The sequence below is a fragment of the Castanea sativa genome, chromosome 2 (genome assembly GCF_040712315.1).
Source record: "Castanea sativa cultivar Marrone di Chiusa Pesio chromosome 2, ASM4071231v1".
Classification (NCBI taxonomy): Eukaryota; Viridiplantae; Streptophyta; class Magnoliopsida; order Fagales; family Fagaceae; genus Castanea; species Castanea sativa.
This window is the reverse complement of record NC_134014.1, coordinates 12,417,151-12,445,140: the sequence shown is the minus strand read 5'-3', so window position 1 is coordinate 12,445,140 and position 27,990 is coordinate 12,417,151. Positions and strand designations below refer to the sequence as shown.

Sequence of the window (27,990 nt, the reverse complement as noted above, 5' to 3'; positions counted from 1 at the left end):
CCACACAGCCACCAACATCAGCCACCATCTCTCTCAAGATTGACACCTTTGGCATCCCACCGTGCAACAAGATCAACGCTGAAATCCACACAAGCCAATCACACCAGAATCCCAAAGAAAACTAGTAAAAAAAGAAAAAAAAAATGATGACAAAAAAAGATGGATCAAGCTCAACCAAAAATGGATCAAAACCCATGAAATTCACGGTAGCCTCAAACTGAAGCTCAACCAGTAAAAAAAGATTCTAGACTCAAGCTCAACCAGTAGAACCCATGAGATTCATGGTAGTATCTAATCAAAACCCATGAGATTCTAGGCAATGCACTTGTGGGAGAACTACGTTCGTGTTGTAGGCAACGGACTCGTCCGGCGACTCTGCTTGCTCAACCTCGTTCTCATCGGTGGCGGTGGCGATCAGCAGAAGTTAGAGGAAGAAAGATTGAAGAGATGAGAGAAAGAAAGAGCTGTGTTGTGCGCCTGAGAGAGAGGGAGGTGAGAGTCAAGTAGAGAAGAGAGAAAAAATTATTAAGATATTAAATACACAAGCTACAGTAACCGTGTAAATTTGAATAGTTACTGTAGCAACGTGCATTTATACACAAGTTTACACCCACTGATGTTGGTGTTTTTTTGCTCAAAATGTGTAAAATTAGTAACTTCTTTCATTTTGCACATTTATGCACATACTGATGGGAATGCTCTAATAATTTCTCTCTCCTATATGGGAGGGGGTAACGTGGGCCCCTAGCAAAATGTGCCTCAAAGACCTTTGCTTGTGAGCCCACCATAAATCGACATACATTAGTAAAACTCTTGCAAGTGATATATATATATATATATATATATATATATATATATGGATAAGTAATACTTTGGCACAAAAGCTTGCACTATGAGAGTTTAAATGTTTAATAATTCAAATTTCAATGGATAATGGTTGTATTGATAACAGGGGGAGGTTAAGGAAAATTCGAGTATAACATGATAGGTGGATTTTGAAGGCAACTACTCACAAAATAATCTCCCCTTGTTATGTACTCGATGATGCTCGTGTGTGCAGCCTTATAGAGCATGAGACTTAGAAATGAAAGTGTGACTTGATGAAGATAGTATTTTTGCCAATGAAGCTTTAATAATTAGGGAAATCCCACTGAGTAGTAGACAATCTAAAGAAAGATGTCCTGATTTGGCATGGTATTCTGAACAGGCCATACCTATTATGACATGTGGCAGGGGCAGAGGGAGGGGGTCAAGGGGGGCAACTGCCCCCGACCCTCTCAAAAATTCTTTATGTATTAGTAGTAAATTATTAATAAACGTAGTAAAAGGTTATTTGCCCCTCCTAACAGAAACAACTTTTTAGTTTTTACTATACATGTATAGCTAACTTGTTAACAAGAAGACAATTTTACATTCACAAAGCACTGAAGCAACACATTTATTAAATAATGGGTCCTCATCAAAAAAAAAAAAAAATATATATATATATATATATATATTAAATAATGGGTCTCACCTATTAGTACATTGGTTTTGCACACAACTTCGGTGAATAAGATTGGGAAAAAAAATGTGAGTTCTAGTTAGCTCAACTAGTAGAGTCTCTGATAGTTGAATAAGAGATCTGGAGTTTAATTCCTGGCTACACCAAAAACTGATCGGTGTTTTGGTCTGATGATAAAGAGCTATCATCAGAAGCAGACGTCATAGGTCGAAACTCTCTCAAAAAAAAAAAAAAGGATTGGGGAAAAAAAAATAGTGATACCAAACTATAGCATTGCACCAGTCCGCTCTTATTGACAATTTTTGTCTCTTGTAATCAACCACTTTCAATCTAAACCTGAGTTTTTGCTGATCTAAAAGAAAGAAAAAAAAACCTGAGTTTTTGCTATAAACTCAAATGTCTACATAACATTTAAAAGCATTCATGGCATTGAGGAACATATACAACTTCATAGTAATATGTCCAGGTCAAATTCTAAACAAGCTCGTATTGAAGTAGATTTTTTAATTGAGTAAATTTAATTAGAAATGAAAAAAAAATGAATTAAAGTAAAATTTTATATTAGATTATGTATAACAATGACTTTGGCATATAGTCGTTTATTTATTTTGTTATTAGTATCGATTAATATTTCTTAAATTAATTTTACCTTCAATCTTGTCTTTTAATCTTGCCTCTCCTAACTTGAAATCCTGACTCCGCCACTGATGACCTCTACCTAAAAAACTTAACTTGTTTAACATAAAAATAAAATAAACTAAAAAAATCATCGTCAGTTACACACATGAATATTGCGATGAAGAACCTTTTTTTTTTTTTTTTTTAGAATTGCGATGAAGAACTTGAAACTGCCTTATAATACCATAGAAATGCATGTATGCCTTAACCGTTCAAAGTGTTAGCTGTGTGAGGGGCCATTAATGTCTAATTTACTTTCAATTTTAAAGATTTTGTTGATATTAATTATTATTGACACTTGTGAAAAACTAAAGATATATATATTCTTTACCATTGCAATTTGCATGGATGCTATCAGGTGGTTGAAAATGCACGGTTTTTTTTTTTTTATATGTGTTTTTCTCAACTGTAGATTAGACAACCCATAGTGTGTCTTGTTTATAATAATTACTCTTTAATCTTTACTAATAGACTATAACATTAATAAATGTTTATTTTTAGTATAAGTGTGATTTAATCTGCTACTCTATAATAAAAATAAATGAATTTACTAGATAAACTAATAATAATTCATCTTCTTTTCGTAAAGCCAAGTAACCAAACTTTTACTGATATAACACAATTCCTTTTAAAAAAAAAAAAAACCAGAATAGAACACAAATTCTAAGAGTGTAGAACTTGTGCAGTTAAAAAGAAGAAGCTATTTTGTAATCTATTTTTAACAACTTTTCCATGCATGTTCATTTCCCTTAATTATTAGGTCAAACCCTGCATTGACCATGAAATCGAAATAAAACCCACCAGGGCAAGTTCATGCATGGTGCCAATGTGCCTAAACCATAGCATTTGAGTCACTACACACAAAATTCACTATAGGTCCAAAAAAAGTATATGCCCATTTGGTCTATAGCGGCGTTTGATATAGTGGCGTTTACAAACGCCACTATTGATAGGCTTAGAGATCTCCAGCGAGATTTTTTTAGCAGCGGTCAGACCTATACTGGCGTTTTTTAAACGCCACTATTTTACCGTCATGATAGATCAATTTTTTTTTTTAATTTTTAAAACAGGCTATAGCAGCATTTTAGAACGCCACTATAGACTCAAAAACACCAACAAAAAAAAATTTTGATTACCAAAAACAAAATTTTTTTTAATTGAATTAAAATTGTCATTAAATTAAAACTACAATTTTAATTAAATTAAAAGATACAAAAAAAAAACATAAATAAAACAAAATACAAACACTATAGCTAGCCCAGAAAATTCAAAAGGAAACACAAATCCACCTAAAAAAAAAATTCAAAAATCAAACATGTACAACATGCTCACATCCAAAAATTTAAAAAATATATATATAGCAACTCCACCCGAACACATTCTGCAACTGCCATAGACCAACCTGCAAAAAGAAATTAGCAAATAGATTTTGAATTTTGCACTACTTTCTTGGTTCTATTAACAAAGATATTATCACACTTGAGATCTCTAAACCTATCAATAATACAAAGCCAAAGAATTCACAAAAATTAATCAAAAATCTCAGAGACCCACAAAGCAAAGTTGACAGGAGACAAGGAGTAGACCAAAACTATTATCAAAAAAGGAATAAACCAAAACAATCATCAATTTTTAAAAAAAAAAAATACTTGCAACTATACAACCAATGGTATCAAACACAATAGCACTCTTTATTCAATCACAAATCCCATAACAATAGCACCATTTACAAATTTGAACAAAATTAACTAGTTGCAATACCATCTTCAAATCCAAAACCCACTAACATTAACACCACCACAAATAAAATAGGACAAATAAAATCAAATAGGAGAGAAAGAGAAAAGAATAAATCCAGGCGTGTAGTGAAAGAAGGGGGAAAAAAAAAACAGAAAAGAAGAAAGATGGAGGAGTGGAGATAAAGGAGAAAAAGAAAAAAGAAAAAAAAAAGAAAAAGGAAAAAAGAAAAAGAAGTCTGAAGAAGCTACGTGGAGACAAGAGATTGATATGGGGAGTGGGGTAGGTGGGGTTAGGTGAGTTTTGAATTTTGAATTTTTTTATTTAGTTCTTTATATATATATATATATATATATATATATGATATATATTAGAACTAAACAGACACCATTATAGGTCCTTTTTTAATTTTAGTTTTTTTTTTAAGACTTATAGCAGTGTTTGTAAGATCAAGACAAACGCCACTGTAGGTCCTTGTAAGACCATGACCTATAGTGGTGTTTTAAAAACACTGCTATAGGCCCTTGGAAACACTGCTATAGACCCATTGTTTTAAAACGCCATTATAGGACTCTCTGAACGTAACTATAGATATGCCTATAGCAACGTTTATAGAAAACGACAAACGCCACTAAAAAAACGCCATTATAGGCCCAGATTTTTTTGTAATGGCTCTATTAGTGATACCTATTAAATCTTGGTTTAAAAATAATAATAAAAAAGTGACATATGCTATAAGAGTACATGCTTCCAACTTTTATCATTACAAGGGGCCAATATCAAAAGAGTAATGCAAGACGCAACAAATTTATTAATAATTGATACATTGATTTATTGTGAATTTGTGATTGAAACATCACTTTCAAACGGGTCCTTCAATATTAATGATATTATTTTTCCTTTGAATCAAGCACATATTACACTACGTTAGTAATTGTGAAAATTAAAAAAGAGTAAAATAATGGGAAATAAAAATTTGTTTTCCATGTTTTAGGGTCTGTTTGGTATGTGAGTTTTAACACAATAACTCATATTTTAAACAACATTACATATTTTTTTCATCCACACGTATATCAAAAACACTCAAACAACATAACTCAAACTACTCTACCAAATACCCCTTTAGTATTCTACACAATCAAGCCATGATCATTCAAGCATATAAATCATGTTTGTTAGACTTTGGCAATTGAGCTATAATTTTCACGTAACAATGTGCCTAAGAACAACGTCCATGCAAGGAAAATAAATAAATACTAACGCTCTGTTTGTTTCAACAATAATGTTTTCTAGAAAATGAGTTATTTTCTAAAAAGTATTTTCTATAAAACTATCTCATTTTTCAATATTTGGTAGCGACTTTATATGAGTTAAAAAACAACCTCTTAACTTCCCTTATTTAGCTTAATGTGAGATAGAGTTGTTTTCCAAAAAAAATTAATGGAAAACAATCTCTAAAAATAAGCCATACTTTTTATGTTGACCAAAGATAGTTTTCCTTTGACTCATCTTTTTTTAAGCTACCAAACACTGAAAAATAAGGAAAACTATCTTTACACAAAGTTTTCCATTGAAACAAACGGAGCGTAAATAAAAAGCAAGCGACCTTAAGCTCAATTAGCTGGTGCAGTCTATAATACATTCGAGTTACTTTTTTTTTCCCATTAGCATGTACCATCTATGGCCAAATTATATAGTGTTGTGGCCCTAAACCATAGCATTTGAGCTCTATTTAGTGACACATACATGCTAAATATGATAGTACGTACATGCTCAATTTTTATCACCACAAGGGGTCAATATCAAGAAGTAACACTAAAGACGCAACAAATTTCATAATAATTGACATACCGTATTCTTTAGTAACAAATTTCATAATAATTGACATATCGTATTATGGACGAAACATCACTTTCAACTAGGTCTATTATTAATGATATTATTTTTATTTTGTATCAATCACATCATTGCTATGGTAGTAGTATTCAAAAAAAAAAATTATATCGCTAGATTGATTGGCATCAAAATGAGTAAAGAGTTTCTTTTTTTTGATTGACATATATCCTGGTGCTCATATACGTGGACTGCACATGTCCTAATCTAACAAAGCAGATACATCTTGTTTCCTTCACACATTGTCAATCAGTCTCTCTCAGTCTCAGACACATACACCATCATATGCATGCCTTAAGACACATTTGAAAGTTAGATTTATAAGATAGATTCTTGAAGGGCATATTAGTCACACAAAAAAACAGAAATATTGAATAAGCTTTTGCCCTATTTGGTACGAATTTGCACCTGCAAAAGCATCCACACTTAGCAAGAAACTTCTACGTCTTGTATGGCATTTAGGAAATCCCTATTCCCCACTTCCTTCTCTCTCTCTCTCACTATAGGTAGACAAAGACAGAAAGAGCTATTAAAGGAGAAGAGAAGTAACAGAGAACTCTATGAGCAAAGTTTCTTTGGGATTAGAAAATTTTTCAATAAAGCTGAACTAGCCGGAGTGAGTTCCAAAGCCAGGTCTGTGCTTGCCTCATATCTCTCCTAGTTCTAGAATATAATATTCAAAGTAGGTGTAGTTTTGAGTTCATCTCTTAGATTTATTTTTTTCAGGCAAAAGAATTTTCTTTTCCTTATTCAGGTTTACGGTTTACCTTCCCATTTATTACCATTTTCTTTTCAAAACTCTTTTCTAAATTTGCTTGATGATGCAGACTTTGTTCATTTTATAGTTTTTTTTTTTTTTTGGCTTCTAGAACTCACGGTTTTATGTAATAGGTCCATGGTGTTGCTTTATCTTTCAGTAGTGTTGTTTCTTAAGCTTATTTACTAGCTTTACATGGCTTAATTTGTTTGGAAAAAAAAATTTCCCCTCAAAATGATTAATGAAAAATATGCTTGATATTACTGATATCGTTCTTTATATATATACATAGACACACACACACACATATATATATATATATATGGCTTCTAGAACTCACGGTTTTATGTATAAGTTCATGATTGTGCTTTATCTTTCAGTGCTGTTTCTTAAGCTTATTTTCTAGCTTCTCCACGCCTGTGTGGAAATTTGTTTCTTTTTCTTCTCCTCCCCCCCCCCCCCCCCCTCTCAAATGATTAATAATTTTCAGTTTTTAAAACAAAAAATTCTCCATTTTCTTCAGCTGATCTGAGTTGATTTTAACATTTTGCTAGTCTCTGAGCTTCTCATGAAGATCATGGACTTGGTTAGCGAAACCATAAACCCCTCAACACACACAACACTTGCACACAAAGACACAAACACTAACAAAGAAAGAGAGAGGCCGGCGACAAGAATAGGTCATGCACCCTTAAAGTACTAAACGAAAATCTAGGAATTTTACTGTAAGATCTGGCTTTGTTACTAGGTCAAGTGCATGTTTCAACAGTAGTAGTTTATAGCCCTTAATTTAGGCTTCTCCTTAATATTGAAGTAATTGTTCACCATCTATGTCATCTCTTCTTAATATTTGACATTCAACACATTAAATCAATACTTTTTTGTTTTTAGTAACCTCATTTCTTAAGGACAAAAGATTTTTAGAGACGTACTTTATTATCCACTACGTATATGTACTCAATTACTCCTAAAAAGTACCGTTGTTCCTTACAATTTCATATTCAATTCTGCCAAACCATTTTGGCAAGCATCAATTTTCTGTTGAAACTCTCAAATTTTGAGGTTTGTGGGGTCCCAAAAATTATGACTTTTTTTAATAAATAAAAAAAAATCTATAAACTCTACATTAGTTGAACTGTTTAATTAAACACATCAAAGAAAAGATTTGTGTAATATTATCATATTGAACATATACAACTACTGATTTTGCTAGAGTAAATAACATATAACTACATGGTGTCACTTTCTAATGTGTTTATGCCTCTCAGGTTGTGCAATGGGGAGAGGAAAGATTGAGATCAAGCGGATTGAGAACACTACAAACCGTCAAGTCACCTTCTGCAAGAGGAGAAATGGTCTCTTAAAGAAAGCCTATGAACTGTCTGTCCTATGTGAAGCCGAAGTGGCTCTTATTGTCTTCTCCAGTCGTGGGCGGCTTTATGAGTATGCAAACAACAGGTAAATTAACCTCATATATCTTCATTTTCATTGTCTGTCGTGTTTCTCTGCTCATTAATTGGGTGAAAATAGTTAAATCAAACATATATATTTGTCTTTTGGGATTTTCTAATTCATCCATACATGTACTTATTTATTTTTCTTTTGACATTGATACCATGGATCTGTATATATATATATGTGGAAATTATGGTCTTCTTTTATGTCATGACTTGTGTAATGAGCTAAAAGAAGAGAATGAGGGCAGAATATATTCAAAGTAGGTAAATGAAAGTGAAGATACAAACATGAACTTACAAGTATATTTTGAAATTTAATGAGCTTACAGAAATTTTTTGAAGCCATTTTTTTTTAAAGATATATATATATATATATATATATATAGGTATTTTATTTGTGGGTTGGGGGGGGGGGGGGGGTGAGGATAGACTACCAATGATTTATGCAAGTATAATTCACGCTGCTTCCAAGAAAAAAGGAATTTTTAAAAAAAAGTTGCAGTTATCTCTTAAAAATATATATTAGCCTAATTATATGGTATTCTTTGAATTGAAGTACTTGTTAAGAAATGTCTGCATTAATGTGTGCATATCAATATGGAAAAAAGGAGTTTCAAATAACTGGCTAGTCCCATGAGATAATCTAGAAACAAGTATCTTTAATTTGAAAAAACAGGCTTTGTATTTCTTATTAATCTAGTTTTTGACTTGTGCCAAGTTATAAGAGCCTTTACATTTCTAAGTAGTGTAGTTAAATTTGATATCAAACAATAGTGACAAAAATAAGTGGTTAAGATAATATTATTGGGATCAATCCTACAGACTTAAGCTTTCAACTATCATAAACCCCAGATCCCAATACTTTTCTTTGATTCTAACACAGTATAAGGAGGTATGGGATTAATTGGAGATTGAATTAGGATGGCATGGTTTATATACCATTGGAATGGTAACAGTAATATAATCAAGCACCATCCTTCTGTACCCTTGTATAATATATCTATACAAATTAAATATACTCAACAATATGGATTATACTATACACGAAAACCAATTGGTTTTGCTAACAAAACAAGGAGAAAAATACATACAAATGATGCAAGATATCCATCCAAGAATTGATGAAAATAATGCACTGCTGGATCTCACAGTGTGTTCATATATAGTACAGACATACTCAAAGTTGTTTGATAAGACTGAGATGCATGAAGAAAAGGCAACGAGAATTCCCAGATGCAGCTCTAGCAGTACTTTTGCATACAAATGCATATGTTCACCAACAGTAACCATAAGAAACAATTCCTTGCTGGATGTCTTTTACACTTATTTGATTTCACTTTTTAGATTTGTGATCTTTGAGAATCTAGTAGTGTAAATGAAAGGATTACTTAGCAGAGTTTCTGATCCTTTCCTATTCTGTTGTTTGTGGAATTTCAGTTGAATAGTAGTCTTCTATTTCCACTATTAGCTCACAAATCTTCCTATCATTTCTTTTATATCTATTGACTGACAGCCAATTGCTTGATATTTTATATATGTGCGTGTACTGTACACTTTTGTTTGTTATGCTTCACAATGAAAGGTCTAAAAGTTTCAATGAACTTTTTGGTCTGTTTTTTTTTCCTATCTCATGCTAAGAGAGCTAATGCCAAAAGTCAGGGACTCCGTTCTTTTAGGGTTTTAGTTTTTGGGAAATGTTAACCAGTATTGTGCCATTGTTAACGTTTTCTTTTTTTTGTGTTTCACTTTAAAAAAAAAAATATCAAAAAAATTATCAAAAAAGATAATAAAAAAAATTGTCAAATATTAAAAAACTGTTAAAAGCTGAAAAATTACCTAAAAAATTACCCAAAAATTTGTTGCAAACGAGCACTAGTTAACGCAACCCTTAGTTTTTAATGGTTGGCACGTGGTCTACAAGTGCTGTAGGGTTTATCATTACCCTCTTCCATTCTTTGCAGGATCTGTTTTCTTTGGTCATCTTCTACCAATTCTAGCTTTGAGGATTGCAGCCCCCCCCCCCCCCCCCTCATCTTTTGTTTGCTTTCTTTAGTGAAAAGAATGCATAACATATCTTTTTTCTTTTTTTCCTTTTTTTGCTTCATCCATGAAAGGTTTAAGACTTGCAAAGAGTCTTTGGTCCTTCTGCTTTCAATCAGTATTTTTTTTGGTATAAAAGAATGAAGCAGAAAAAGAAAGAATGAAGCAGAAAAAGAAGACAGTCAAAATGTTATGTTCATGTATTGCACAAGGATAACCCTTTCTGACCCATCAAAATGTCATAAAGGGAACAGACTTGAGCGCCACTAAATTGTTTTCTAGCAATCTTCAGGTCACATCACTAAATATAGCTAGCTCCACTAACATGTACTGTGCCTTCAGCACCCATTACTTCCTTGATTCGTTGTTTCAAGTTTGGTTTGGCATTTGTTTCCTCACCTCCTTTAAAACAAAGAGCATTTGACGAAAACTCTTTTCTTTTTGTTTGTAATAAATTTTCAAATCAACAAATTAAAAGAATTCCTTACTTCCTTTGAAAAAGAGAATGGCCTGACCTTGCAACAGAAGTCCATGGAAACTTAAAACACAACATGAAAGTCAAAGACACACTTGCACACACATACACACGGCATACATACCATCTTATATGTAGGTAGTGGAGACACTCAATAATGCAACTAAGGAACAAAGGTTTGATAAGATGCAGTATGTGAATGGATAAATTTAAGATATTAAAAAAAAAAGATAGAGAACACTCTGGATAATTTTAAAGGCACAACTTTTTTCATAACTAACTGAAATAAAATATTGAAAAACTATCTTTTGAGAACCATTTAATCTAAAATAGTTTATTTGGTTAGCAATAGCAAACTTCATAATTTTTTTTCTCACCTTGATCTTCTTAAAAAGACAAATTATGATTGAAATAGTATTAATTTCATAAGGGTCAAATCAGTTCGATCACTTCACAAGGTTACATCCATAACGTTAATAAGTGGCAAAAACCATGTTCCACCACCACGGGCAATGAGAACATTTAATATTTGTACTATTTTCGTGGGGGACAAATATTAAGTGGCAACACAACACTTGTCCTGAAAAGAATATCACTGGAGCACGGAGCAAAACGTGTAAGACTGGAATTCTTGTTCATTAAAAGTCCACTTCACTTTGTGGAATAAAATTGTTTTTGTCTATGCTTTTCTTCCTTTATTGGACCAATTTTGTTATATATGATACAATTTTTTCTGCAATTTATTTATCCAAAAATGGTTGATCTAGTAAATTATAGAAAATCACTGTAAGTGCACAATTACACATGGCCCGAAGAACAGTTACGGGCTCAGGTCCAATGAGCCTTAAACAATATGAATTTGTAGAGTGTGGGCTTGAAACCTAGGTTAGAAGTGTGTGAGGATTAAATGACAAGCCAAAGATTGCAAACACTCAAAAACAACGGGGAATATTGTAAATCAACCTCCTCGGACGTAAGCCAAGAGTTGTTCTTATATTATCTCTTCCTCTTTTTTCTTTTCCTTTTAGATTACAAAGTAGTCCCCTCTCTATTTTCAGTTCTAGGTTGCTCCTTAAATACTCTTCTTTTTGATACTTTGTACACGTGTTGCCCCAACTCCCCCTTAGCCTAAATATTTCTTTTCTCAGTGCCTTTGAATAGTAACCAGAAGTTTCCCTTCCACTGTTCAGGTGTCACTTCCTCATTAATGCGGCCAGGGTGGTAGGTGCAGGGTCTTTAATGCGGATGTGGCAGCCTTTATCCTTGGTATTTCTCTAGCATCGATGCTTCTAGGACATTCAAGGGTTCACCCCCTTTTACCATTGGTCTTCACCGTGTCATTCCCTAACCTTTACAATGAAGTCCCGGAATCTCCGATGTCCGTCCGAGAGGAAAAATCATCCTTGGCTGTACTCTCGGATCCTCGGCGTATGGGCCGACCCATAGTACTAACAAGTTCTAAACCTAGGAGCAGGTCGGCCTTCCTTAGCATGGCCCAAAGGCCCATATACCCATCAGGGTCTTTTTACTCCCCACAATCACCTTTGCATAAATTCACAATTTACATCACTCTATTTTTCACTGTTCACAACCTACCACTTCAGTAAATTATAAACTTTCTTAATAATTTTTTTTTTGTTTTAGAAAAAAATAATAAAAGAATGTGTGTAAAAAAAAATGTATACACTACAACAAAAGTGGGCTATGGTGACAAAATCTAGTGAGGATAAACAATTTCGTCACCAAATGATAAAATTTAGTGAGGAAAAGAAGAATTCGTCACCAAATATTATAAAATTTTAAAATTGGTGACCAAATCTATATTTCGTCACCAAAGGTGTACCAATTGGTGACGAAATATTTATCTTGTCACTATAAGTCATGAAAAAAAGTCAAACCTAGGGTGACGAAATATTCGCGTCACCAAAAACCTATCGGAGGTGACGAAATTTTAAATTCGTCACCCAATATTAGGATGTAGGTGTTTTTGGTGACGAAATAAATTTTTGTCACCTATTGTTTAACCAAAGACTAACCAAAGGTGATGAAATTTCAAATTCATCATCCAATATTAAGATGAAGGTGTTTTTGGTGACGAAATAAGTGTTCGTCACCTATTGTTTACAAATAATTAAGGATGACCATGAGCAGGGTATACCAATATATACCCGGTCTGTCAATAGATATGCATACCTTACCCAAAGCCAATTTTTATAAAATTAGCAAATATGCTCAAAAACCACTAAAATGACCAATATATTCTCAAAATCTCTAAAATAAGCAAAATACTCATGAAACCTTTAAAATGACCAAAATATTTCTACAATCTCTAAAATCACCAATTATGCTAAAAACCCACTAAAATGACCAAAATATCTCAAAATGAACAAAATACCCACAAAATAACCTCAAAAATTACCAAAATATCCCCAAAATCACCAAATTTGCTCAAAAATCACTAAAAATTACCAAAATATGCCCTAAATCTAATAAATGACCGAAATCCTCTAATCCTAAAAAATGACCAAAGTACACACAAAGCCTAAAAAATGACCCCCGAAACCTAAAATTTGGCCGAAATACTCCCAACACAAAAAATTACCAAAATAACCCCTAAACCGAAAAAAATAACTGAAATAGCTCTGAAACCTAAAAACTGACTGAAATAGCCTTAAGGCTTGAAAATTACCAAAATACCCCTAATCCTAAAACAATTCCCAAAGTACCCTCCAAAACTTAAATAATGACTAAAAAAATTACCAAAATACCCATTATTTCGGTCATTTTTTAGGTTTAGGGTGCATTTCGGCAATTTTAGAGGATTTTAGGAGTACTTTGGTTATTTACAAGTTTTAGAGGCAATTTGGTATTTTGATTATTGGGTAATTGGGTGGGTTGGGGTTTACCCATAGTAATTTGGTTGAGTTAGGTTTGGGTTAGATTTAATTAGTTAAATGGATAATAATGGCTAAATGCGTAAACTACACCCGATTGACATGAAAATTGGCATGGATGTTAAGAACATATATAACACGTAATCCAACGGTTGGATCCTCAAAATGAGAATTCAATAATATGTTATTGGATGGTGTAACATTTTTTAGAGTTACAATAGGTGTATCTTGAACCTAGACCTATATTTCTCAATTTAATGTGAATTTTGACAAATCTACCGTTAGATTACATTATCTTCATATATTTTTCATTCTTACAAAATTTAAAAGTGATCAAAGATTAATAGGCATGTCATCGATCAATTGTCTAAATTCAAGTTTTTGTAGTTTAAAATAACGCATAAAAGATGATTTTATAGATCAAATGAAAAATTACACCCGATTGGTATGAAAATTAGCATGCATGTTAAGAACATATAGAACATGTAATCCAACGGTTGGATTTTTAAAATATGAGTTCTATATTAAGTTATTGGGTGGTATAACATTTTTTAGAATTGCATTAGGTGTATCTTAAACCTAGCCCTATATTTCTTAATTCAATGTGAATTTCGACAAATCTACCGTTAGATTACATTATCTTCATATGTTTTTCATGCTTACAAAATGTAAAGGTGATCAAATATTAATACGCATGTCATCAATCAATTGTCTAAATTTAAGTTTTTGTAGTTTAAAAAAACGCATAATAGATGAGTCTAAAGATCAAATGACAAATTACACCCGATTGGCATGAAAATTGGCATACATGTTAAGAACATATATAACATGGAATCTAACGGTTGGATTTTCAAAATATGAATTCAATAATATGTTATAGAGTGGTGTTACATTTTTTAGAGTTCCATTAGGTGTATCTTGAACCTAGCCCTATATTTCTTAATTCGATGTGAATTTTGACAAGTCTATTGTTAGATTACATTATCTTCATATGTTTTTCATGCTTACAAAATTTAAAGGCGATAAAAGATTAATAGGCATGTCATCAATCAATTGTCTAAATTTAAGTTTTTGTAGTTTAAAATAATGTATAAAAGATGAGTTTATAGATCAAATGGCAAATTACACCCGATTGGTACAAAACTTAGCATGCATGTTAAGAACATATAGAACATATAATCCAACGGTTGGATTTTTAAAATATGAAGTCTATATTAAGTTATTGGGTGGTATAACATTTTTTAGAATTGCATTAGGTGTATCTTGAACCTAGTCCTATATTTCTTAATTCAATGTGAATTTTATCAAATGTACCGTTAGATTACATTATCTTCATATGTTTTTCATGCTTACAAAATTTAAAGGTGATCAAAGATTAATAGGCATGTCATCAATCAATTGTCTAAATTCAAGTTTTTGTAGTTTAAAATAACGCATAAAAGATGAGTTTATAGATCAAATGGCAAATTACACCCGATTGGTACGAAACTTAGCATGCATGTTAAGAACATATAGAACATGTAATCCAATGGTTGGATTTTTAAAATATGAAGTCTATATTAAGTTATTGGGTGGTATAACATTTTTTAGAATTGCATTAGGTGTATCTTGAACCTAGTCCTATATTTCTTAATTCAATGTGAATTTTATCAAATGTACCATTAGATTACATTATCTTCATATGTTTTTCATGCTTACAAAATTTAAAGGCGATAAAAGATTAATAGGCATGTCATCAATCAATTGTCGAAATTCAAGTTTTTGTAGTTTAAAATAACGCATAAAAGATGTGTTTATAGATCAAATGGCAAATTACACCCGATTGGTATGAAAATTAGCATGCATGTTAAGAACATATAGAACATGTTATCCAACGGTTGGATTTTTAAAATATGAATTCTATATTAAGTTATTGGGTGGTATAACATTTTTTAGAATTGCATTAGGTGTATCTTGAACCTAGCCCTATATTTCTTAATTCAATGTGAATTTTGACAAATCTACCATTAGATTATATTATCTTCATATATTTTTCATGCTTACAAAATTTAAAGGTGATCAAATATTAATAGGCACGTCATCAATCAATTGTCTAAATTCAAGTTTTTGTTATTTCAAATAACGCATAAAAGATGAGTTTAAAGATCAAATGTTAAATTACACTTGATTGCCCTGAAAATCGGCATGCATGTTAAAAACATATAAAACATGTAATCCAACGGTTGAATTTTCAAAATATGAATTCAATAATAAGTTATTGGGTGGTGTCACATTTTTTAGAGTTACATCAGATGTAATTTGAACTCAGCCCTATATTTCTTAATTCGATGTGGAATTTGACAAATCTTTTGTTAGACTACATTATCTTCATATATTTTTCGTGCTTACAAAATTTCAAGGTGATCAAAGATTAATGGGCATGTCATCAATCAATTGTCTAAATTCAAATTTTTGTAGTTTACAATAATGCATAAAAGATGTGTTTAAATTGATTAACTTAATTAATTAAAACTACTTTTTTTTTCTAATCATAATTATCATAAGAAGAGTAAAAACACTAAATCCAGTGAATATCAAAGCTAAATCATAATTATCAAGTAGTAGTGGTTATATAAATATAAATAAATAAATATATATATATATATATATATAATATATATATATATATATATATATATATATATATATATGTTTTTGAGAAGTTGTACGTGGTAAAATGTACACTTAACAAAAAAAAAAAGTGTTATGAGTTTATAACGTACAGTGTTGCAACTTGCAAGTAAAACAAAAACTAAAGGTTTAAAATAATATAAAACTTGTGTGGCTCATATTCATCCTATATTAAAAACTAAAAAACAAAGGTGTGACTCTCCTTAACTATTCGTGTATACAAATAGCACTGCTGCACTTACAGACTAGCAAAACAGTGAAGTGCCTACTAAAATTTTTGAAAAGACAGAAAAAAAAGTGCGGTACTAAATTTTTTTGATTTCTTTTTGCACGGTGCCAAATTTTTGGCGCGTACTAAATTTTTTTTAGAACCCAAATTTTTTTCCATTATTTTTTATTTGTGTAAAACAAAACCCTATTACTTTTCCTCTTTCTCCTCTCCTTTCAGCCTCCCACAAAGACCGGTATGCTCTCTCCCTCTCTCTCTCTCTCTCTCTCTCTCATGAAAATTGATCAAGGGGATCTTGTGGTATTAACTATAACTCAAGAGTTTGAATCGTTGTACAAGACATTTGGTTACTTTGAATTCTCTATAGAGTTTGAATCGTTGAAATTTGATTGCCTATTGTGAAAAAAAGTTGTTTCTTTTGTTGAGTTTTGGGTGTAATAAATGTGAAGTTTTGATTTTGGTTGAGTTTCACCATATGGGTATTTGTGTTTTGTGTTTAATTGCTGAAAATTTGTTATCTTCTTATGTTTTTATGGGGTTTGGGTTTGCTAAATTTGATTGCATGCTATGGCCTTAGAATTTTAGAAGTGGTCAGTAATTTGGTTCAGTTTTTTCCAAAAGGCTTTATGTGGTTTTTGTTTGAAGGGTTTAGCCTCTTAAATAACTTGAATATATAATCATGAAGTTATTTGATTAAGTTTCAACAAAATGGGTGTTCTTGGTATTAAAATTTGAAAATTTAATGTTAAAATAAGGATTTTATCAGACAAGGCTTCTGACTGCATTCTTACTTATACCCTCTACAGCTAATTTAGTGAAACAAAACCCCTTATAAATCAGCCAAAGACCTGTAACATTACATTTGTGCAATGTTTTCACTTAAGCTATAATAAGCACTGTAATTTCGTATTTTTATCTTATTTTTTTTGATACATACATTCTATTCAATTTATGTAGATTAAAACAGGAGATGTACGGGTTTCGGCAAGCACATCACTCCATCTAGTCAGAAAGGACTGGTCTTTAGTAATTCAAATGCATGTGTTTAAAATGTTGCAGGTTTGTGTGCATATACCATTACTCTTTGCTTACTAGAGAAGTTTATTTATGCTATTTATTATATTATCTGTTGATCCAACCCATGTGTTTTAGAGAGAACACCTTTTTTTTTTAAACCAACATGGCTAATGGTGTATCTATAGGAATGCTATGGGTTATGTGCTGTGGGGAATGAGATTATGAAGAAAAGGTTGGGTTTGGGTTCCAATTCTGAGATCAATCCCCTAACCTTGAAGTGGATTATAAGGTATGGGAATGAGAACAGAACAAAACAACAATAAATTGTCTATGGTGGTTAGTGAGAATTTTGTTTTGGTGTTTTTTAATTGGTTGAGGGCACGTTTAGATGTCATATTATGAAATTTAGAAGATCAATTGTGTTTTATCTAGAAATATATATATATATATATATATATATATATATATATATATATATATATAGAGGGTTGAAAATTTATTTTGGAAGTGTTATAGATTTTAATCGGGTCTATGTTCCTTTATCTTCAAACACACTGCCAAAAAATGAAGTTATAAATTTCATATAGTTTGATGTCAATCTGTTGGGATTTTGGAATAGAAACTAAAAAAAAAAATTGTGATGCTCTCCTCCTTTTGGGTGTAGTTGCCAAGTATTGATTAAATCTTTGAAGATTTTTTTTTTTTTTTTTGGCTTTGATTATTTATGTAGGGTTAAGAGGCTGACCAAAATGATAGAGAAAGTTGCAACTAGGGGTCCTCTCTGGGGTTGTCAAAGTCTTTGAATTTTTAATAGGCTCAGGGGCAAATTCAAGAGTGGACAAGAAGTTTTTTGGCCTCCTACCAGGGGAGATTGTGCTTGCTTCCCTAGATGGATCTAGTATGTTGATCATCTCAAGCCCTTGCGTTATATATTATAATATATTAGCATATATTTCTTTTATGAATGGCTATTTTTACTCTATCAGACAGCTTCCAATCCAAAAGTTCATAAATAGATGCATTATAAAATCTATGAAGTTAATGTGGGTTTTGCTTCACCTTGCTTCCTATTTGATTACCACAAAATAGCAGTGGCACACATGATTTGTGTGGAAAGGGAATTTATTAATTTTATTTGTAACTGGAGGAAAGTGGAAATAGGGGTGTTGAAGGTAGATTTGAGAAAAAAGGAGGATGACAGGCCATTTTATTTCAATTCTAGAGGATTTAAATGTGTGTTCTAGTTTTGTATCTCCTCTTATGGTTTACCTGAATTGAGTGGATAGTACTAGTTTTTGGCCCTTCTGTTCATGGCTTGTCATTGCTTTGATAGACTTCATTAAATATTCTTGTCGTACTTTAGTTCTTGGTTGGAACTATGTTCTCACTGTGTTGCCAAAAAATAGACTATTTTGAGTTTGGTTTGGGTTGGAACTTTGAAATCCATTTAGATTGGTATCCATTAAAACCAACCCATTTAATGGGCTTTGAAACTGAGCTCACTGCTTGGGATTTGCGTAGAGCTGGACATGCCTTATTGCCTTCTTGTATATATTTCATTAGGTTTTTGTTTATGGTGGTGGTTGTGGTTTTTGTTTAATGGTGGTGGTGGGTTTTTGTTTATGGTGGTGGCTGGTTTTGTGTAAGTGGTGGTGGTGGCTAGTTTTTTTTTTTTTTTTTGAATAGTGCTAGTTGGATTTTTTATTCATTGTGGTAATTGGGTTTGTGTTTATGATGGTAGTTGGGTTTTTGTTTTGGATTTCACTTTATTTTTATTGTTTTAAATTGGGATTTTTCTGCATTCTTTATGATTTCTCTGTGGTTTGTAATGTGAGTTTGGTTTTTATTTGATGAGAATGTTGTGGGTCTTCTTTCTCTGATAGTTTGGCTTCATATGATGTTACATTATGATTATTTTGTCTAGTTTTTTATTGGGTATTTCGAAGACATTTTCTACATTGTCTTACTAATAATAATCTTGTTATTGATGTAATTTCCTTTATATTTGTGCAGATATGGGATTGGTAGCAAAAAGATAGCTTTTGTGGGACAACTTGAATTCAAATAATTTTCTGTAAAGTTTGGAAGCCAAGACATCATTTGTATATAAATGGTTGTAATTACTTTCTGAACATTTTTATTGCATTTTTAGATTGTATAGATTTGGTTAGAAATGAACAGATTAATGTAATGGCAAGTAAATGTAAAGAATATTAATAAAAAAATAAAATTGGTGATGATAATTTTCGTCGCCATATTTGACTATAGTAGAAATTAATTCGTCACCTGATCTATTGAAATTAAAAAAAAAAAAAAAAAAAAAACAATTGGTGAAACAAAACTTTGTCACGAAATCTATTGAAATTGGAAAAAAAAAATACATTTGGTGACGAAATATTCTGTCACTGAAAATAAGGTTTAGTAACGAAAATATTAGGTGACGAAAAACTTTCGTCACCTATCATTTTTTATTGGTGACGAAAAAATTTCGTCACCTATCATTTTTTTATTGGTGATGAAACATTTTCGTCACCAATACATTTTGTGACGGAGCTTAGGTGACGAATGCTGTTTCGTCACCAAATGTATTCGGTGACGAAATAAGGACATATTGTGACAAAATGTTTCGTCACCATAGTTCACTTTTGTTGTAGTGATATATAGATTATAGACTCTCTTAGTAATTTGTTTTTGGTTAAATGACATGACTTGGATTAAGCTTAATCCTTATTTTCCTCATTGCCTGAAACCACTAATTATTTGAGTAGGACTAAGTTTAAGCTATAACTTAATTAAGTCACTTGATGCAACACTTGTCCCTCTAGGCCACTCATTGATTCTTCAACAGGTAAAGGAGTAGGAACGAACCTACTCTTTTCTTCTTGAATTCAATTAGTCCAAATAAGGTCTAAAAAAACAATGAAAATAAATGGTCGGTTAGTCTATAACTTTTGGCTTTCCTTTAAATAAAAAACCTTTTTAATATTAAATTTTTTTGAATTTTTTTTTCTACGTTTTTGGTGTTTTATACATCTAAAATTGACAAAAGAAGAAAAACAACTTAATTAGTAGAAAATTAAGGGCAAATCATGAATAAGAGACTAAAGGGCTTCAAGAAAAATACTTTTTATTTCTATTCTAAGTTTTTTTAATAGAGAATTACAATACGCTGCTAACTCCGCAGCTCAAAGCCTTTCACTACAGTCCTCTAAGCACTTTGTGCATGGAGAGATGCCAATTCAACTATAAAACCTTTGACTATTTCTATTCTAAGTTAGACGATTGTTCTTATGTGCTTGTTTTTTTCTCTTCAAAATTTTGATGGGAATGGTAGTAGCTAGATCTAAATTCTAAAGTACATATATGTTATTATTATTTCTTTCTTGATTGTGCCAAGTGGTAACTGGTAAGTAACAGTTGAAAGATTAACAACTTACCAAATTGTTTTCCAGCCAAAAAAAAAAAAAAAAAACCAAAACTTCTTTATAGATTGATTGTACTTGGACTTATTGTTCTTGTTTTTACTATAACTAAAGTACAAACATTTACCGTTATAAATTTATCTAAACTTGGTTTTGCAATAAAAATGAAGAAGGGTCTATTTGATTTTGCAGTTTAAAAAGAAATTATTGCAAATTAAGTATAAGATCAATCATAGATTATTTTGGGGATTTGAAAGAATTTTGAATTCCATTTGATAAATTCTAAATTTTAAATGTATCGAGACAAAATTATTTTATATCTTTTCTTTTATTTATAGTTTTTTTTTTTTGTTAAAAGTTTATTTATATCTTAACGTTAAATTTTAAATGAATACTAATATTATTTTAGTATATTTCCCATTTATGAACTCTAAAAGAATGTTTGTTCATACAACTCCCAAAGCTAAAAGGCTAGTTCCATTCTTATAAAAAAGTTAGTATGGCCATGCCTATATAGAATAGTAGTTAGTATGGTCATGCCTAAATAGGATAGCCACAATTGATTCTCTCGATCTTTACATTCAAAATTTTATTTTTAAAAAAACCTCTCCCTCTCTCTCTCTCTCTCTCTCATTAAAAATTAAAAAAAAAAAAAATCTCTCTCTCTAAATGTATAGTATGTGATGAATCTGAATTTTTTTATTTGATAAGAAAAATAATAATATACGATAGATTGTAATTAATAGATCATAAAATGGAATATTACAGTACAAGTTCTTACATTTATTGAAACATTTCATCTTTGAGAGGCCTTTTGTACCAATTAAGAGGCTACTGTCAATATTGTAGTACAAGTTCTTGGTGTCTAACCTTAGTATTTTTATTAGAATTTATATACTACACTTAGGTATGTAAAAAAGTTTACCTTGCAGTAACAACATTTCCTTTCCTCTTCCATAGTTAACATAATAAACTCAATTCCCATAGTTTTTCTTTAACTCTTATTTTTAAAGGTTTAAATTCCCTTTTTTTTCTTATTTTAATTAATTAAAGCAATCTAAAAATATACTTTCTTTTAAGAGTTGTTCACTCTTCTGTAGGACTGAAACTTTCAGTAGTGGCTTTTTGGTCCATTCTGCTTCTATAATTAATTAATTAATTAATTAATTATACCAAGTGATAATAGATGAAGCAAAAGAGTAAATGCTTTCTTCATAGTAGTGAAGAAATGAGAAGTAAGAAAGGTGATGCATGTCCCCCTTTCTTTACGTTGTGTGTGGGGATGCAAATGCATAGGGATGGCATTGGTTTTTCTTTCTATGTGACTGAGACACCGAGATGACTTGAAAAGGTACCACTTATAGAGTATAATGATTCTTGGGATTTTAGGACATTGTTCTTCATCTTCTTGACAACATGTACAGATCACAAGGATACTATTATAAGTTTGATTACAAACGTACCCAACTTCACAGCCTATTGATTTGTGTAATTGTGGGTGGTTGATGAAAAGCGATGAGTCCATATAATTAGTAGTTAGTAGAAAGTGTCAACCACTCACAGTCACACAAGATAACAACTTGTGAAATTAAGTGTGTGATTGAGTGTGTCTCTAAAATTATTCTCCTGTTATATACTTAGTGTAGTCAACTACATAAATTGGACTCCTAGTCTAGTGTATTTTTTTTTACTTAGATTCGGCTGAGCTAACTTAAATTTCTATTGTTTTAAAAATGTTGCTACAAGCACAATATTTTTGTAAAATTTTTTATCTTGTTGAGTATCAAGTTATTATTGAATTTCACATTGACCATAACTAATATAGTAATACTACTTAATTTCTATTATTAACAACTTGTTACTTCAATGATTGTGAAAAAATTTGTGGTTATAAACTTATAGTTTCTCTCAATTATTAGTTTCTAGTCATGATAAAGTATCATCTATGGTGTGACTCTCACATTCGTTAGAAAGTAAAATGGAGATAAGATTGACTAACATGATCAAAATTATAATATTCCTCTCATATGGCTGGTTTTAAACGCATGTAGGTAGGTAAAACGAACAAAAGATTTATTTCAATTGCATAAATTGTGGAAAATGTTACCAGCGTGTTTTGAGAACTAAAGCTAAAACTTCAAGCCTTATGTGTTATGATCTTAAATATTTACTTTCGCTTACATAATTTCATCTAGCGAACAATGTTTTTATTTAATTTTTTTTAAGTGTTAAACATGATTATCTGGGAAGCATAAGCATTTTATGACATCAACTTAACTAAGAACATAATTTTGTAAGAATTTCTAATATATATATATATGTTTCATTCATTTATGTGTTTACATGTGTACAACTTAGGTGTGTGTTTGAATTAACATTAGAAACTTGATTTGCTTTGCCAAACAGCACAAAATCAACCATAGAGAGGTATAAGAAGGCATGCAATGATATCTCCGGAACAAGCTCTATTGCACAAACAAATGCTCAAGTAAGCTATTTCTCTATATTCTTTTTTACTTTTTTTTGTCTCTTTCTTCTAGGGAGCAATTTTTATATATTCATTATAATGAGTTGTGATATATTATAAATGAAAATGGCAATATTCCAAATATATTGGATTAAATGAGTATATATTGCACAAACATGTGTAGTCACAAATATTATATGCATATTAAGTCGATTTGTACTATACAAACGATTGCGAGACTCTACTTGTAACTTGACTATTCTTTTTAGGGCTTAGTGCACTTCCCATATTAACAATTTGTTTTGTTAGTGTTGCATTTTTATTTATTTTTTTTAATTCTTCTTGTTTAGCATATGTACTATAGAATTTATGAACTTGACAAGGCTAACATATGCTTCCTATTTAATTTATTTTTTTGAATGAATGCAGTACTATCAACAAGAATCTGCAAAACTGAGGCAACTCATCCAAAATATGCAGAACTCGAACAGGTAATTTCCATTTGTCCTTGTTTCTAAATGCAAATGGAAAAAGATTGATTAAAAATTATTTTTTCTTTTTCTTTTTCTTTGTATGCAACTTATCAAAGACATTGAACATTTGTTTATTCTATGGCATGGATTAAAAGGTTTTACAATGTTGCACACATTATGAAAACAACCAATAATAATGAAAGTGAAGATAAAACAAGAAATTAATCCAAGATTATATATATTGAATTTTAATTGGAAAATTAAGTTTAACATTAAGAAGTGGTGGATGATCCCACAGTTGACAATGACATTGTCTCTGTGGCCTTGTCATGAAAGAGATGAAGATCTAGCGGTCATATCATTCTTTTATCAATACATGCGTATCCATAAAACCTATTAGGAAATCAAGCATGAGTTATACCAAGGAAATATACAAAATATGCCTAAACATTTATGAATGTTTATATAAATGGGAGTTATATAAGAATATTTTTACCTTAATTTTGTTTTTACCACAAGAACTCAAATGAGTTAGATCAAAGGAATTCTTTTCAATAAATATGCTTAGCTTCATGTGTTAGTAATATGTTGGCTTTATAATTTGATGGATAATGTATTAACATAGATAAGTTTGGTGATTGGAGGTATTTAGGAGGCTCTTAAAGAGTTAAAGAAATTGTTATTTGGATTTGGTTTCCTTGGAGTTAAAAAAAATATTTTTCTTAGTATTAAAGGAAATAGTTTTCCTTATTAAAAACGTAATATAGTATTCATTATTCATCAAGAAATATAATTGAAGGTTTTAAATATGCATTATTGTAAAAAGTTTGGTTGCTTTAGTTCGGGTGAGAGTTTTGTCTAAAGTAGTCCTTTTGTGTAAGATATGGTGCGGTAATGTTTTTAGGGTTGAAAATACCAATCCATGTAAGAGGATTTTTTAATGTATTTGGACTTTTGGATTGTGAGTTTGTATGTATGAGATTTGTGGGTTAGTTTTTTATTCTCTTTCTTTGTGAGGGTTGTGTGTGAAAGCCTTTTGAGTGAAGTTTGCGAGGTTTGGTGGATGTGATTATAAAACATATCATTGATAGTTGATTTTGCTTGGTATTGCCAGTGAACATAAATTTGGAGTTGATAGAACCACGAAAAATATTATTATCTTACGTGAATATTTTTATTTCTTGTTTATACAAAATTATGAATGCATTTCCATTAGCCTTAAATCAATGAATCATACAAAGAACTGATTATAATTTTCTTCTATACTTGTAGGCACTTGCTGGGTGAGGATTTAAGTTCTCTTAATATCAAAGAAATGAAACAATTGGAGAGCAGGATTGAACGAGGACTCACTAGAATCAAGTCAAAGAAGGTAAAACATAAAATAATAGTGACATGGAAAGAAAAAGTAAAGAAAATGTTAACATGCATTCCAAGACACAATAGGAAGGCCAAGCACATCAACATTTTGACATATCACTGATTTCTTAACTTCTACAATTGAAAAATGCTTAAATTTTAGTACCCAATATCTTAAAACCCTCTTGTTTATCTCATTTAATTTTCCTTCCTTGTAATGTAGTCTAATTCTCTTACTTGTTCACTATAACAGCATGAAATGTTGGTGGCTGAAATTGAATATTCTCAGAAAAGAGTAAATCCTATCTTACTTTATTTTTTATTCATTTCTATTTTACTACTTGTCAAACTTTCTTACAGGCTAATTGATATCCAAAATTTTCTTTAGGTGATGGAGCTCGAAAATGAAAGTGTTTATCTTCAAGCAAAGGTATATTTGCTAAATTTCTTAGACTAAATTATAGAGCACCAATTATTCAACACTCGTTAGTGTACATTACCTATACACACCATCCATTTTATGTCTTAAACGTGGATATGTTTAAAAAATTTGGATATTGTGTGTGAAATTATAGACATTATGTGTACGGAGTGTACATTAACACATGTGTAAGAATATTTCTCCTAAATTATATATGTACTCGACCATGAGACTTGTTAAATACCTTTTTGTTTGAGGATTGGTAACAAATTAACAGGCTTAAAATAACTTATCAAAACAACTAGATATTTGTATTTACATATTCCAAATGATTTTAGTACAACACTTGCTTAGATAGGACAAACCTATTCAACATTTCAATACGATTTTTCCCACCTTATATTTAAATGGTGTGTCTTGTGATCCATTTCTTATTTTCACACCAAATTATTGACTTTCAAAATCCTTCCATAGAGTCATAAGGGAGAGGATGGAGAAAAAATAAATAGGAACACAGAGGCAAGAGGTTATTGACTTTTTCTAGAAAGTGATTTACTTACTAAAACACAACAATGTGGGGTTTTAATATTTGATGGTTTGAATTGAATTTACATGTAGTCACCTTTGAAAGGTGATTTACACACAAATGAGTGAAACATAGCTATTAAGTTTCATGGCATTCACATTTTTAGTATCTTATATATTTTCATTTCTAAAGTTGGAATTGATAATCCATGCGCTAAGGTACATGTATGATCATTCTAAAACGGACCTAAAACCAAACAATCATCACCCAATATAAAAGATAATTAGAAAAAAAAAAAAAAAAAAAGAGAGTAAAATTCAATGGCATCACACGTCAAATATTTTGCTAATAATATAACTTAAACCGCATTAATTCATGTTTGCAAAAACATTTCTTACTTCTAAATTTTTTTTCTATTTTTCAGATAGCAGAAGTTGAAAAGCTTCAGCAAGTAAACTTGAATATGTCTAGATCAGAGCTCAGTGCAATTCAGGCATTATCTTGCAATTTCTTTACTCCAATTGTAGTTGAGGGTAGCACTTCCTACTCACAACCTGAACAGAAGATACTCCATCTAGGGTAATTTATCTACTTCCTTTTATTTCATCCTTTTTAACATTTATCTGTAGACTAATTTTTACTACTTATATTTACTTATAAGATCCAATGAAGACCCTTGCAATCAACCAAATTTTAATAAATCAGTAATTTTAAATACTATGCTCCCTGAATGCAATTACAAAATTGAAAGTTAAGCCTATAAGAGTTAACATAAGTAAAAAATACACCACATGGTCCATATGTACTTCGACACAAATTTTATGTCCCAAACTATATAAATATTGGCATTCAACATCTATCTTGGTATTCTTTGACTCGTACTTTTCAGAATTATTATTTTTTTCCCTTAGGTTTAATATCCTTTACTTATCAATTATGGAAACCTAAGATACTATTCTTATCAAGCTTAGTAATTAAAGTTTTCTTTATTTTTGGCTTGATGATCAATAATACTAGAAAAGAGAAGGATACATGTTCTAACTTTAAATTCTTCGCTGTATTTATGCAGGTAAATTGTTCAGCACCAAATCTGCAAGTGAGATCATATTATATAATGCCTAAATAAAGATCTCATTATCTACTATCTTATTAAGTTATTTGGAACTGAATTATTGTGGCTTGCGTTATGTAGCGTCCAATATTTCTTAGTATAAGATAATCTCCATTTAGCTTTGCAAAACAGTATAAGATATGGTTATATTTTTATTAAGGAGTATAATATCAATGACTAGATTAATGCCAAGCGTATTTACTGTTTACTATCAGTGAACACATATTATTTTACTTTTGCATAATGTTTATCAATTATTTTAAGGCAAAGGTAATGTGAGACATACAATGCACAATTCATGCATGTTATCCACAAGATAATTAAACCTGTGATCCTCATTTTCTTTACTTCACTTGTGCTATCAGAGGTTCTCTATTGCTTAAAAGTCTAACACATGATGACCATTTTTTATTATAAGTAATGAAAAATAGTTAAATTTAAGTTTCTTTTTTGTAATCCAATGATATGCATAATCTAGATAGTAAAGGTGACTTAAACTTAGTTAAATTTTAAGTTTCTAATTATGTAAAATTCTTGTGCAAACAACATTTTTCTTTAATCCCATAATGAATCACTTATTAGAAGACCACAAAGCTTGTTAGGGGGGTCTTAAGGAGAGGAGGGAGTGATATTGATAAGTGGCAATAGGTGACTACAATGTGGTTTACATCAACTATGAGATACTTACCACTTTCCTAGCTCAAATGTATTTTTTGAGTGGTAAACTGCCTTTGGTAATTTGGTTTTTGTAATAAGAAATGGTTCTTAACATTTTCTCTTCTTAGAATTGTGTTTGGTTGGAAGTAGATTCCTTTAAATATGACTGCTCTTCTTTTTATTTTTAACCAAACCTCCTCCAC

At 30.9% G+C, this 27,990-nt stretch overlaps 1 protein-coding gene and 1 long non-coding RNA gene across 6 annotated transcripts; both read left to right on the top strand.

Annotated features, from left to right (window-relative positions):
• Positions 1-6,297: 6,297 nt before the first annotated feature.
• Positions 6,298-27,275, top strand: LOC142626009 (agamous-like MADS-box protein AGL11). 3 transcript variants are annotated; one of them, XM_075799772.1, is made up of 9 exons: positions 6,298-6,445; positions 7,838-8,027; positions 23,180-23,261; positions 23,670-23,731; positions 24,986-25,085; positions 25,326-25,367; positions 25,461-25,502; positions 26,444-26,598; positions 27,089-27,275. In XM_075799772.1, exons 2-9 carry the CDS (start codon positions 7,846-7,848, stop codon positions 27,090-27,092), a joined length of 669 nt encoding a protein of 222 aa, XP_075655887.1. In that variant the 5' UTR covers positions 6,298-6,445; positions 7,838-7,845; the 3' UTR covers positions 27,093-27,275. The 3 variants fall into 3 exon arrangements, with proteins under 3 accessions (XP_075655887.1, XP_075655890.1, XP_075655889.1); XM_075799774.1 differs by lacking the exon at positions 6,298-6,445 and adding an exon at positions 6,468-6,494; XM_075799775.1 differs by lacking the exon at positions 27,089-27,275 and having other exon boundaries at positions 26,444-26,602.
• On the top strand, positions 16,356-19,616 carry LOC142626010 (uncharacterized). Of its 3 annotated transcripts, none has more exons than XR_012842438.1 (4): positions 16,537-16,569; positions 17,292-17,393; positions 18,082-18,249; positions 19,365-19,616. It is a non-coding gene; the product is annotated as an uncharacterized LOC142626010 (long non-coding RNA). The 3 variants fall into 3 exon arrangements; XR_012842437.1 differs by lacking the exon at positions 18,082-18,249 and adding an exon at positions 17,537-17,640; XR_012842436.1 differs by lacking the exon at positions 18,082-18,249 and having other exon boundaries at positions 16,356-16,569.
• Positions 27,276-27,990: the final 715 nt, after the last annotated feature.